Below are 14541 nucleotides of genomic sequence, written 5' to 3'. Positions count from 1 at the left end.
ACAGAACAGGTGCTGCCACGAGATACATCTGCAGTACAAGATGCTGTGTCGCTGAGCACTGCTCCTGTCACACCTGCCACGAGCCGTGGGCCTCTGCACCTTCCTGCCCCATCGTGCTCCCACGCTGGGTTTGTACAAAAAGCAGCCCTCAGCATGCCGGGTGAATTCTGCAGGTCCAAAGAAATGAGATGCCCTCAGATGCCTTTGCAGTGTGAAAGGACAAACCCCTCGAAAAAGGCAGTCTGGAATTCTGTGCCAGTGCAGAGTGATTTGGGATGTGCAGCTCATTTGTACTCGTATCTTTGCCACCTGCTCAGGGCTGGTCCGTGGGGATGAAAGGACGGAGGGTCCTGCCCTGGGTCGTGGTGTAGGAGAGGGACAGGAGTCTGTCCCTGTCTGTCCTCTGGCTGGATGGAGCCAGAGGACTAGAGTGAGTCCAGCTGCTGAGCAGTGCCTTCTTTCCAGTGGTTTGATCCCCAAGGACAGCCCACAGCTGTACTGCTGCAGTTCCTGCATCCATACCCAGAATTTCTAGTTCTCTGCACTTTTTTCCAAGCTTTTTTTCCATTTGCCTTTGGGAATTTTGTGCCTGTAGCAATTTAATGTACCACAGCCTTTTTTTTTTTTTCCTTTCTTTTTTTTTTTTTCTTTTTTCCTTTTTTTTTTCCTCCCCATGGTGGAGGGAGGATGGAAAGAAGGGAAGGAATGGTGGCTGTGGAGATGCAGGTAGATAAAGGTAATTACTTAAACACATATAGGGCAGGACTTACAGGTTTGGAGCCCCAGATTAAGATGCAGAGGAGCATGTGAGGTTGATGATTATATTTCGGGGAGAGTTAATTGACGGAAGGTGAAGGCAGACAAAGAACCGCTGCTTACTGCCTTCTTGAATCCCAATCAGGAATTATGATTAAAGACGCGGCGAGACAACAGAGGCCTGATGAATTGGTGTCTTTTTTTTTTCTTTTTTGCCGTCATTCACACTTGATTGACTTCAACCTTTCAAGTGCAAAAGTCTCTCTTTTCCATTATTATTCATAGCCATCTGAGTTTTTCTAATTAAAGTGTATGAAAACAATTACTGATCCGTCGTACTGAGCGTGGTGGTGGGGACGGCTGCTGTACTGTAACGCCTATGAAAAGCCACAGCTCTATAATGATGTGCAGCTGAGGTGTTAGATAATTTTATTCTTTTTCTACTCTGTTGGGGTTTTTTTTAATTTCTCATGATTTATTTTTCATAATTCCTAAAGATCCTAGGAAAGCAGGCTCTTCCTGCTGCTAGAGCTGAGAGGGACGGTTTCTTCTTGCCTCCCCTTCTCGGCGTCCACGCTCGTCCCCCTCCTCCAAGCCCAGCTACTGGAAATTACTCTGTGACCTTTAACGTCTACCAGCCAACCACCCACAGCCATCAGATGCCTCTGTGTAGAGCAGAAGGTGGAATGAGTTTGGTGCATTCAGCTCCCCTCCTGGGATATGTCAGCGGCCTTCTCTGCTGCTCCCTGGGACCTGGCACTCACTGCCATGCAGTGGCTGGCCCAGGAAAGGGAGGGAGCTCTGTGTCCCTCACAGCTCAGGTTGTGGCTCTGCAGCCACTTCTGTGCCACCATTTCATCCCGAGGTTTTCCGTGAGTCCAGCTTCACCACAGGTGTGTTCCTCTGTCCTGCAGCTCACTCAGAGCCTTGCGGTCCTTGGCTGTGCAGGGTACATGGCAGGCAGCGGCCACACACATTCTCTCCTGAAATCCAGGGTTCAGATGTCCTCTCCATATCTGGCAGAAGGATGGAGAGGCTTGTTTTGCCTTACCCCTGAATGGGAGTGTTTAGTTGTGCCTCACCTTGCCAGCAGTGGGAGGCTGGGAGCAGGAGCACCTGGTGCAAGGGGAGCGCCCCTGGGTGTCAGCAAGGTGGGCAGCTGCTCAGGGCTGTGTGGGAGTCTGCTGGCCACAGGCACTGACCAGCACTGGAGGCCCTGTGCTGGAAAACACAGGGATGGTGACAGTGAGGCAGGTCTGTCTGTCCCTGTGCTGTGAGACAGCGTTCCAGCAGTGTGAGACATTATCTGCAGACATTCAAAAGGACATTCATTGTCCTGCATCTGATGCCAGCCACATGCAGGCTGCTGGTGAGATGGTTTGTGACCAGGTATATCCAAAGAAACAGTTTTTCAGAATAGGATGAGTGTGCACATTTGGCTTTTCCAAAGAGCCTCTCCAACTGAGCCATGCAGATTCTCTGGCTCTGTAGAAGCAGTGGTGTCCCAGCACTGCACTGGTTTTGATGGTACAGGATCTAGCACCAAATAATTGAAGAGGAGCAAAGGGAATGCATCAGTCAGAGCAAGGAAAGGGTTACCATGAGCTTTTTATTCCACAATTTGCTTTCTCTTTAGTCCTTTCTTATTCATCCTTTCCTTTGTCACCTCTCTCCTTATTTGTACTTTTCTTTCTCATGCCCCTCCTTTCCCTGCATCGATACACTTTGAAAACAGTGCTGCAATGCTCCCTGGTTCAAGATTACAGTGTACTTTACTAGGTATGATTTAATTAGGGGCCTTATTATGTTTTCAGCAGCTTAAGGTGGGCCTTTCAACTTATCTACCTAATTGGTTGCACAAGAAGTTTCACAGCCCATGACAAAACATTGTCAGTGATCAAAGTCTGAATTCCACATAAAGGAAAAATATTAATAATAAGATTATTCTTCAAGTGTGCACTGCTAATTATGTCCAGAATGTAACTGTAGAAACACTTTTGACTGATTTGAGCTTTGTCTAATAAATACGAAGTCTTCGGTGAGCTGGGAAAAATGACGCCTCTGACTTCACAGTACTGGTGTCTAGTTTTGCGACTGGAGATGTTTAAAATATTTTCTAATGTTTTTCCTCTCCCTGTGTCCTTTCCCCCGTCTCTAGGTGACAACCCCTGAGGTGATGATGCCCAGCAGCATGTTCCTGCCAGCAGCTGCTCCAGAGAAGGACGGGAGCTCGGGCGCCGAGGAGCGGGAGGGGAAGCAGTCCGGTGAGTGCAGGGCAGTGAGATCCCACTGCTCCCCCAGCCCCATCACCTGCTCAGGGACCAGTTCCATTCCTGTTAATCCTCTCTTTGATAGGACCTAGACTCAAATACTATGTTCAGTTTGATGAGCCTTCTTTTTCAAAAATAGGCAGGACATCAAAAAGGAGCAGTGAAGACAGAGGTGGCTGAATGGCTTTTGCTTGAAAGGGAGAATTGAAGGTGATAAATGTACTAAGGGATGTGTGTGTGAATAATTTCCAGATATTCAAAGTGAGCAAGGAAGTAAATTGTGTAGGTTTATGCAATGGGCCATGATGAGGTTAATGGGCTGGTATTGAAACAAATGAATGAAGACAGAGGAGAAATGTTAGAAATACTTGTCGTGTTGGAGATCAAAAATCACAGAGTATTCAGGACTGAAAGGGGGTGTTGATCTGCTGTGGTGTGCTGGTGTAATTTTTGGGTTTTCTCTAATTCTGTTTCCATAGAGATCTCTGAGGATGTGGGAAAGACCCTTTTGTCATCAGACAGTGCAGAGCACACCGGAGACCCCAAGCCCGCTCCAGCTGATGCGAGCGCTGCCCGGGAGGACTCTGGCTTCCTGTGCTGGAAGAAGGGCTGCAGCCAGGTGTTCAAGAGCTCAGCAGCCCTGCAGACACACTTCAACGACGTCCACGCCAAGCGGCCTCAGCTGCCGGTCTCTGACCGCCACGTCTACAAGTACCGCTGCAACCAGTGCAGCCTGGCCTTCAAAACCATCGAGAAGCTGCAGCTGCACTCCCAGTACCACGTCATCCGGGCAGCCACCATGTGCTGCCTCTGCCAGCGCAGCTTCCGCACCTTCCAGGCCCTGAAGAAGCACCTGGAAACCAGCCACCTGGAGCTGAGCGAGGCTGACATTCAGCAGCTGTACGGTGGTCTCTTGGTCAACGGGGACCTCCTCGCTATGGGTGACCCCTCACTTGCCGAGGACCACACGATAATAGTGGAGGAGGATAAGGAAGAAGAGAGCGACCTGGAAGATAAGCAGAGCCCAACAGGCAGCGATTCGGGGTCGGTGCAAGAGGACTCTGGCTCAGAACCAAAAAGGGCCTTACCCTTCAGGAAGGGCCCTAACTTCACTATGGAGAAATTTCTAGATCCATCTCGCCCATACAAGTGCACAGTCTGCAAGGAGTCCTTCACGCAGAAGAACATTCTCCTGGTACATTACAATTCCGTTTCTCATCTGCATAAACTGAAACGAGCCCTCCAAGAGTCTGCTACTGGGCAGCCCGAGCCTACCAGCAGCCCAGACAACAAACCTTTCAAGTGTAACACCTGCAACGTGGCCTACAGCCAGAGCTCGACGCTGGAGATCCACATGAGGTCTGTCCTGCACCAGACCAAGGCTCGCGCGGCCAAGCTGGAGGCGGCCAGCGGCAGCAGCAACGGAGCTGGCAACAGCAGCAGCAGCAGCAGCAGCCTCTCCCTGGGCTCGTCCACACCAAGCCCTGTGAGTGCCAGCAACAGCAATGCCTTTGCAGCCACCAGCACGAGCACTTCAGGCACCGCTCCCATCCCCAGCCTACTCAGCCAGGTCTCCAGTGACAGTGTGGGAATTCCTCCCTTGGGTAACGCCGTAAGCACTAACATCTCCTCCCCTGCCGAGCCCAAGGAGGTGAACCGCAAGAAGCTGGCAGACATGATTGCATCTAGGCAGCAGCAGCAACAGCAGCAGCAGCAGCAGCAGCAACAAGCTCAAACCTTGGCACAGGCACAGGTCCAGGCCCACCTGCAGCAGGAGCTGCAGCAGCAAGCTGCTCTCCTGCAGTCCCAGCTCTTCAACCCAGCACTTTTGCCGCACTTTCCAATGACCACCGAGACCCTTCTGCAGCTGCAGCAGCAGCAGCATCTTCTGTTTCCATTCTACATCCCCAGTGCTGAGTTCCAGCTCAATCCAGAAGTCAGCTTGCCTGTCACCAGTGGTGCACTGACATTGACTGGGACGGGTCCAAGCTTGCTGGAGGACCTGAAGGCACAAGTTCAGCTCCCTCAGCAGAGCCACCCACAGCTCTTGCAGCAGCAGCAAGGTCAACTGTCCTTGTCACAACCCCACTCCGTCCTACTACAGCAGAGCCAGCACCCAGAGAAGAAGAATAAATCTATAGTGAAGGAGAAAGATAAAGAAACCCCACGGGAAAGGGAAAGCGCAGAGAGGGGAGACAATAACGTAACACTGAAGGAGTCTCTTCCTGATAACTTAAAGCCCAAAGAGAAGAAGGACTTTGTGCCAGGCAGCAGTTCAGAGCCCTCCATACTGCCTCCGCGGATTGCTTCCGACGCCAGGGGCAACGCCACCAAAGCCTTGCTGGAAAACTTCGGCTTTGAGCTCGTCATTCAGTACAACGAGAACAAGCAAAAGGGGCAGAAGAAAAACGGGAAGACAGAGCAAGGTGAGAACTTGGAAAAGCTGGAGTGCGATACATGTGGCAAATTCTTCTCAAACATCCTCATCCTGAAGAGCCACCAAGAGCACGTTCACCAGCATTACTTTCCCTTTAAGCAGCTGGAGAGGTTTGCCAAGCAGTACAGAGAACACTACGACAAGCTGTACCCGCTGCGGCCGCAGACCCCGGAGCCGCCCCCGCCGCCGCCGCCGCCCCCTCCGCTGCCCCCCGCCCCGCCTCAGCCCGCTGCTGCCCCGGCCATCCCCACCTCGGCGCCCCCCATCACCTCTCCCACCATCGCCCCGGCCCAGCCCTCGGTGCCGCTCACCCAGCTCTCCATGCCCATGGAGCTCCCCATCTTCTCGCCGCTCATGATGCAAACCATGCCCCTGCAGACGCTGCCCGCGCAGCTGCCGCCTCAGCTGGGCCCCGTGGACCCCCTGCCCGCCGACCTGGCCCAGCTGTACCAGCATCAGCTCAACCCCAGCCTTCTCCAGCAGCAGCAGAACAAGAGGCCGCGCACACGGATCACCGATGACCAGCTCAGAGTCCTTCGGCAGTATTTTGACATTAACAATTCCCCGAGTGAGGAGCAGATCAAAGAGATGGCAGACAAGTCTGGATTGCCCCAGAAGGTGATCAAGCACTGGTTCAGAAACACCCTGTTCAAGGAGCGCCAACGCAACAAGGACTCCCCGTACAACTTCAGCAACCCTCCCATTACCAGTCTGGAAGAGCTGAAGATCGACTCGCGGCCTCCTTCTCCAGAGCCCCAAAAGCAGGAGTACTGGGGAAGCAAGAGGTCCTCTCGGACACGTTTTACTGACTACCAGCTCAGAGTCCTGCAAGACTTCTTTGATGCCAATGCTTACCCAAAGGATGATGAATTTGAGCAGCTTTCTAACTTGCTGAACCTCCCAACACGTGTTATAGTGGTGTGGTTTCAGAATGCCCGTCAGAAAGCTAGGAAAAACTATGAGAATCAGGGAGAAGGCAAAGACGGGGAGCGACGGGAGCTCACAAATGACAGGTACATTAGAACAAGCAACTTGAACTACCAGTGCAAAAAGTGCAGTCTGGTCTTTCAGCGTATTTTTGATCTCATTAAACACCAGAAAAAGCTTTGTTACAAAGATGAGGATGAGGATGGACAGGACGATAGCCAGAACGAAGACTCTATGGATGCAATAGAGCTCTTGACTCCAACCAGTTCCTCCTGCAGCACCCCGATGCCCTCACAAGCGTACAGCACACCTACATCTTCAGCCAATGCGACCTCCTCAGCTCTTCTGCAGCTCACGGCAGAGGCAGACGATTCCTCCACCTTTAGTTCTAAAGCAGAAGCTACAGATGAGAAACCAAAGCAGTCTGAACCTCCAAGTACACAGCAAAACCAAACCCAAGAGAAGCAAGTGCAACCAAAGCAAGAGCCTCAGCAGCAACAGGACCAAGGAGAACAAAAGACAAGTTCAGCACACCAAAAGATTTCACAGTTATCCTCCCCCTCTTCACTGCAACAGCCACCTCCTCCTCAGCCCCCTCAGTGCTCCTTGTCACAGTCAAGTCCAAGTCCATCTCAGCTCTCACACCTCTCCCTCAAACCCATTCACACATCCACCCCTCAGCAGCTGGCAAACCTACCTCCTCAGCTAATCCCATACCAGTGTGATCAGTGTAAACTGGCATTTCCTTCCTTTGAGCATTGGCAAGAGCATCAGCAGCTGCATTTCCTGAGTGCACAGAACCAGTTTATCCACCCCCCCTTCCTGGACAGAACACTGGATATGCCATTCATGCTTTTTGATCCCAGTAACCCACTACTGGCAAGCCAGCTGCTGTCCGGAACATTACCACAGATTCCAGCAAGCTCAGCCACCTCACCGTCGACTCCAACATCCACCATGAACACGCTGAAGAGAAAGCTGGAGGAAAAGGCCAGTGCAAGCCCTGGAGAGAATGACAGTGGGACTGGGGGAGAAGAGCCCCAAAGGGATAAGCGTCTAAGGACAACCATTACCCCTGAGCAGCTGGAAATCCTGTACCAGAAGTACTTGCTGGACTCCAACCCCACACGGAAGATGCTGGATCACATTGCACACGAAGTGGGCTTGAAGAAGCGCGTGGTACAGGTTTGGTTCCAGAACACCCGTGCACGGGAGAGGAAGGGGCAGTTCAGGGCTGTGGGGCCTGCCCAGGCCCATCGACGGTGTCCCTTCTGCCGAGCCCTCTTCAAAGCAAAGACAGCTCTGGAAGCTCACATCCGCTCCCGCCACTGGCACGAGGCCAAGCGAGCCGGGTACAACCTGACGCTGTCTGCCATGCTCCTGGACTGCGACGGGGGGCTCCAGATGAAGGGAGACATCTTTGATGGAGCCGGCTTCTCCCACATGCCACCGACCAGCAGCGACGGGCAGAGCGTTCCCCTCTCCCCGGTGAACAAGAGTATGGAACTGTCGCCCAGAACCCTGCTGAGTCCATCTTCCATTAAGGTGGAAGGGGTTGAAGACTTTGAGAGTCCCTCCATGTCCTCAGTCAATCTGAACTTTGACCAGACAAAGCTGGACAACGACGACTGCTCTTCCGTCAACACTGCAATCACAGACACGACCACAGGAGACGAAGGGAACGCAGACAACGACAGCGCAACAGGGATTGCAACCGAAACCAAATCCACATCGGGGCCCGGCGAAGGTCTGACTAAAGCAGCCATGATCGCAATGTCCGAATATGAAGATCGTCTGTCTTCTGGCCTGGTCAGCCCAGCTCCCAGCTTCTACAGCAAAGAGTACGACAACGAAGGTACCGTGGACTACAGCGAAACCTCCAGCCTTGCAGACCCCTGCTCGCCCAGCCCCGGCGCCAGCGGCTCCGCCAGCAAGTCTGGTGAAAGCGGGGACCGGCCCGGGCAGAAACGCTTCCGCACTCAGATGACCAATCTCCAGCTCAAGGTTCTTAAGTCATGCTTCAATGACTACAGGACACCGACCATGCTGGAGTGTGAGGTCCTGGGCAATGACATTGGACTGCCAAAGAGAGTTGTTCAGGTCTGGTTCCAGAATGCGAGGGCGAAAGAGAAGAAGTCAAAGCTCAGCATGGCCAAGCATTTTGGTATAAACCAAACAAGTTACGAGGGACCCAAAACAGAGTGCACTTTGTGTGGCATCAAGTACAGCGCTCGGCTGTCTGTACGTGACCATATCTTCTCTCAACAGCATATCTCCAAAGTTAAAGAAACCATTGGAAGTCAGTTGGATAAGGAAAAGGAGTATTTTGACCCGGCCACTGTACGTCAGTTGATGGCTCAGCAGGAGCTGGACCGAATCAAAAAGGCCAACGAGGTTCTTGGTCTGGCAGCTCAACAGCAAGGCATGTTTGACAACACGCCCCTGCAAGCTCTGAACCTTCCTGCTGCGTACCCTGCGCTACAGGGCATCCCTCCAGTCCTGCTCCCAGGCCTCAACAGCCCGTCCTTACCTGGCTTCACTCCATCCAACACAGGTGGGTACGGGTGCTGCCCTGCCTAGGCACACCTGCACTTGGCACACACCTAGCACAAGGAGTTGTTCCCTCAGGAACGACTGATTCCTGAGGGATCAGGATCCTACCAGGATTCCTGGCCTGCTAGTTCAGCATGTTGACTTCACAGCAAAAAAGCAGTAGGTATTTTATCTAATTCCTGAACTGAGGGATAGCAAAGTCTGAACTAGAGCAACATCTAGACATGATGCATATCCCTGTGTAGAAATCCTGTAGCTCCTTTAAGGAAGTGGAATATAGAAGATTTATCCAATGTAACAGAATGACTAATGTGCTGAATACACTATTCATTATTCCTTTTGACATTCAGTTTATGTGGTGCCATCCCAAGCATCCAAAAATCCAAACTGTTTCTAGGGAAAGGTGTGGTGTGTGTGGTAGTACTGGTGACAGATGCCCAGCGCATCTTTATGTGTCCCTGAGGTGAACTCTGGGACAGATCCCAGTGCAGCTGAGGGTCAGTTTTGAGTAATGGCTGGGTATGACCTGAAAGCACGTCCTCAACAAAAGATGGTGTAGTTGTGGGACAAATCTAGTTTGTATTTTAATAAGATTTTTCTTAACAATGCTACATAAAAATTAAATTCGTCATAATTATTTGGGTGGTCTAATCTAATTCTCTTTTGAGAATGCTCCTTTCCTTTGTACCTCGTGTATAGGTGGAAATTCTAAGCAAACACTGGCAGTGGAAAATGCAGCTCAATGACCAGCAGTGACCTAAAAATGTGATCCAAAGGCCTTGTTTCATTACGTGTCTGAAGGGCCCCTGCACATGCGAGTGGTTTTCCATGTCACCCTGCTCACCACAGATCTTGTTTCAGAGCACTCGGCCAGAAGCATCTCTTTGGCAAATCATTTCATCACCATGTCACAGGTTGCTCTGCTGCACTGTTTGCTTAGTGCCCCAAGTTTGTAACAAAAACTAAAATTACTTTTTTTGCACTTAAGTCCATATTGTTGCTTTTATTTTTCTCCAAAGCCCAGGATGTGTCCTGGGGAGACGGGGCTGCATCTGATGAATCTTAAATGCTGTCGGTGACTGCCTAGACAGCACTGAACTGTTTAGAAAGTCAAACAGTCTGTTTGTGGCCTTTAGATAAAGCTCCAAAGGTCAGGCCACGGCAGCTCCGGGCCTGTCAGAGCAGATAAGGCCATGCATCCAGGAACACTGAATTACCTCCTGCTCCTTCACTTGAACCTCTCAGGGATGTTCAGCTGGGACACATCCATTTCAGTGGTGTCCACATATAGCATGCCCTTATCCGAGCTCTCCAGGGCCACTGCGTGGAGCCTCATTCCGTCCCTGTCCTGTCGTCACACATCACTCTTGTCCCAGCACCCCAGCAGGAGCAGGCTCAGGTTCCAGAAGGGATTGGTTCAGCCGTGGCTGAACCCTGCCAGCTGCAGCCACCCTCCTTGCAGCCCTCCTGCTGCTCCTTGGCAGCACAGCCTAAAATAAAAGCCACCATGCCTCCACGGCTGGTCGCGGGCACCGCCACTGCTCCTGCCCAGGCTGCAGTGCTGGGACTCAGGTTTGTTACAGACTGCTCGGGTTTTGCTCCTGGGTTTTACAGCAGGATCTGCTCAGGAGCTGGGGAATGTACAGGGCTGTGCCAGCAGGGTATTGGAGCTTTATTTTGGGTTTTTTCCCCACATGGCATCACGGGAGTTGCCAAGCAAAACGTTCCTCTTCAGGAGCATATTTGCCAGCTGCAGCAGCCATGACTGATGGAGGTGACTCCAGAGCCACACTCCTCTCGCTCCCAGCCTCTGTGAGGGCAGAAATTGGCATCAGGGACAGGGTTGTTAGTGGCTATTCCTCCTGTTGGGAAGAAGGACAGGCTTCACATTCCACCATTAATCTATCTCCTTAATGAGGAAGCATCACTGCACTTTTAATTCCACTCAAAACACAATGCTTATGCCCAGAGGAGATGTCTGAACACCACATAAACTCTGGAATTGCTCATAAGCTGAGCATCCAGAGCCCCTGGCATTAGAGGGAAGGATGGATGGACAGGAGGGAGGGAGGAAGGGAAGGAAGGAAGAAAAGAGTTGCTTCAAAGGTTTGTGGATTCATGAACATCAGCTTAATAAGGACAAAATCAATTAAGTTTAGGCCGTTCAGTCTCCAGTTGCCATGACTGGGGCTTCCCAATCTGTAAGATTTCTACAAGATGAGCAGTGTTGAGCATTCTCTCCCTTTGGTGTAGCACCATGCTCCTGCTGGAGTCCTCTGGCCCAAGGACCCGTTAGAGCAGATGCTGACACGAGTGTTAATCATTTGGGAATTTCAGAGGAATCAGGAAAACAGCTGTGCTGGGCACCCTGGGTGCTGGTGGGTGTCCCCATCACACAGTCAGTGCCCCCCGGCAGTGGGGGCTGAGGGGGCATGTCCCCTCCCTGCGGGGCCTGTGGGTGGGACAGGGGCCGTGGGCTCTCTGACCTGTGCTGCTGCAGCAACGCATCAGCTCAGGCTGCTGGCTGCCCTCATACAGGGGAGGTGGAGGCTCCAGGTTGTGGGGTGGACTGGGATCACCCTCCTCAGGGTTTCTGCCTGCCCAGCACAAAGTGACTTTTCACCTCTCTCTTTCTTCCCCTCGCAGCTTTAACTTCTCCCAAACCCAACCTGATGGGCCTGCCCAGCACAAGCGTCCCTTCACCCGGCCTCCCCACCTCTGGATTACCAAATAAGCAGCCCCCGGCCGCGCTGAGCTCGCCCACCCCAGCGCAGGGCACGGCGGCCGTGGCGCCGCAGCAGCCGCCAGCCACGACCCCGCAGCCGCCGCCGCCGCAGCAGCAGCAGCAGCAGCAGCCGGCCCCCGCGCAGCGCAAGGACAAGGAGAGCGAGAAGGCAAAAGAGAAGGAGAAGGCACCCAAGGGGAAGGGGGACACCCTGCCGGGGCCCAAGAAGGAGAAGGGGGAGGCGCCGGCAGGCACCCTGGCGGCCCCGCTGCCCACCATGGAGTACGCGGTGGAGCCCGCCCAGCTCCAGGCGCTGCAGGCCGCCCTCAATTCGGACCCCACCACCTTGCTGACCAGCCAGTTCCTTCCTTACTTCGTCCCCGGCTTTTCCCCCTACTACGCCCCACAGATCCCTGGCGCCCTGCAGAGCGGGTACCTGCAGCCCATGTATGGGATGGAGGGGCTGTTCCCCTACAGCCCTGCACTGTCACAGGCGCTGCTGGGGCTGTCTCCTGGCTCACTGCTGCAGCAGTACCAGCAATACCAGCAGAGTCTGCAGGAGGCATTGCAGCAGCAGCAGCGACAGCAGCAGCAGCAGCAGCAGCAGCAGCAGCAGCAGCAGCAGCAGCAGCAGAAACCGCAGCAGCCCAAAGGAAGCCAAACCCCCGTCCCCACGGGGGCTGCCACCCCGGACAAAGACCCTGCCAAAGAACCCCCCAAGCAAGAAGAGCAGAAGAACGCACCCCGCGAGGTGTCCCCCCTCCTGCCCAAACCCCAAGAAGAGCCCGAAGCGGAAGGCAAGGGCGCGGACTCGCTCTGCGACCCTTTCATTGTCCCAAAGGTGCAGTACAAGCTGGTCTGCCGCAAGTGCCAGGCGTGCTTCGGCGACCAGGAGGCGGCCAGCGACCACCTGAAGTCCCTCTGCTTCTTCGGCCAGTCTGTGGCGAACCTGCATGAGATGGTGCTTCACGTGCCCACGGGCAGCGGCCAGGGCAGCGGCTCGTACCAGTGCGTGGCGTGCGAGAGCACGGTGTGTGGGGACGAAGCCCTCAGTCAGCATCTCGAGTCAGCCCCGCACAAACATCGAACAATCACAAGAGCAGCAAGAAACGCCAAAGAGCACCCCAGTCTATTACCTCACTCTGCCTGCCCCCCCGACCCCAGCACCGCATCTACCTCGCAGTCGGCCGCTCACTCAAACGACAGCCCCCCGCCCCCCCGGCCCCCCCCGGCTTCCCCCCACGCCTCCAGAAAGCCCTGGCCCCCGGCCGCCCCCCGCGCCCCGCCAGGGCCGCCAACAACGCCGCCCTTCCCTCCTCTCTCCTCATCTTCAACGGTTACCTCAAGTTCATGCAGCACCTCAGGGGTTCAGCCCTCGATGCCAACAGACGACTATTCGGAGGAGTCTGACACGGATCTTAGCCAAAAGTCAGATGGACCGGCGAGCCCGGCGGAGGGGCCCCAGGACCCCGGCTGCCCTAAGGACAGTGGTCTAGCTAGCATAGGAATGGACACCTTCAGATTGTAAGCTTTGAAGATGAACAATGAAAATGAATTTAAATAAAAAAAAAAAGTTAATAACAAACCAATTTCAAAAATAGACTAACTGCAATTCCAAAGCTTCTAACCAAAAAAAAAAAAAAAGAAAAAAGAAAAAAAGAAAAAGCGTGGGTTGTTTTCCCATATAACGATGCCGGTGGGTTTTACATTTCTTTTTTCCTTTCCTTTTAATAAAATAAAACTTTAAAAAAAAGAAAAAAAAATCTGTTACATTTGTCCTCTGGAAGGTACTGTTGGTCTGGGAGACGAAGGCCGTGCTGCCTCCTGGCGCCTGCGGAGCTCGCACCCCTGTACATTGCCCCGTCTGATCCCCCGTCGATAGCACAGCAGAGCCCGGCAGCGCTGTATGGGAAAGCAGCCCACCTGGAGACAGTTTTAAATTTCTTGCTATCTTAGCATTCAGATACCAATGGCTTGCTAAAAGAAAAAAGAAATGTAATGTCTTTTTATTCTCAGGTCAATCGCTCACACTTTGTTCTGTTTTCAGAATCATTGTTTTATATATATATATATATATATATACATATATATATAATTTCTTTCGTTTGTTTTGGGGGTTTTGTTTTGGTTTGGTTTTGTTCCAGAAAAGGATTTTTTTTGTTGTTGTTGTTTTTTGGGGTTTTTTTTTTTGGGGGGGGGGTTTGTTAATTTAAAATGGGCAGAAAGTATTCAAGAGAAAAACAATGTGAACTGCTTTAGCTTTTCGGGGATTCTAAGGGTAGCTTTTTCTGCTGAAGCCAATTCCAAGGGGAAAAGTTAAGCACTCCCACTTTTCAGAAAAAAAAAAAAAAAACCCACACAAAGAGTGTTGAGGACTTGGAGCTTAAAAAAATAAGTTTTAAAACAACTGACTTTCTGTATTTATGATAGATATGACCATTTTTGGTGTTGAGTAGATTGTTGCATTGGAAATGAACTGAAGCAGTATGGTAGATTTAAAAGAAAAAACCCTTTTGTGTACATTTAGCTTTTGTATGGTCCAGCTGACGGCTTCTCATTTGATGTTGTCTTGTTCATTCCTAGACAGATAGATTGCGATCCATCGACTCGCCTGAGCTTTTCTCCCCTTTGTACCTTTATCCCCGTCCCCCATCCTGTAATCTTCCACTTATGGTCGCTACCTTCATTTCTTAGAGGGTGGTTGCATAATTATTTTATAAAAACTAAAGAAAGAAGTTCAAAGGGTTTTGGGGGGTCAGTAGGATCCCTTGCAGAATATTTTTTGTTGGGGGTTTGAAACTTTTTAAGGCATATACATGCGATTTACCTATGTCTGTTACCCTTGTGCACTTATTTTATTCTTATTTTCCGTT

At 52.0% G+C, this 14541-nt stretch overlaps 1 protein-coding gene across 7 annotated transcripts in view; it reads left to right on the top strand.

Moving 5' to 3' along the window:
• Positions 1-14031, top strand: part of ZFHX3 (zinc finger homeobox 3) — a 376930-nt gene extending 362899 nt beyond the window's left edge. For all 7 annotated transcript variants that reach the window (XM_074550648.1, XM_074550646.1, XM_074550642.1 and 4 more), the window contains 3 exons: positions 2915-3020; positions 3506-8944; positions 11590-14031. In XM_074550648.1, the coding sequence (XP_074406749.1) occupies positions 2915-3020; positions 3506-8944; positions 11590-13196 (7152 nt within the window). In that variant the 3' untranslated portion in view covers positions 13197-14031. The remainder of the gene's footprint in view (positions 1-2914; positions 3021-3505; positions 8945-11589) is intronic.
• Positions 14032-14541: the final 510 nt, after the last annotated feature.

Source organism: Zonotrichia albicollis, chromosome 13 (assembly GCF_047830755.1).
Source record: "Zonotrichia albicollis isolate bZonAlb1 chromosome 13, bZonAlb1.hap1, whole genome shotgun sequence".
NCBI classification, from domain to species: domain Eukaryota; kingdom Metazoa; phylum Chordata; class Aves; order Passeriformes; family Passerellidae; genus Zonotrichia; species Zonotrichia albicollis.
Note: the sequence above shows the minus strand (reverse complement) of the source record. Positions and strands in the feature narration are given on the sequence as shown.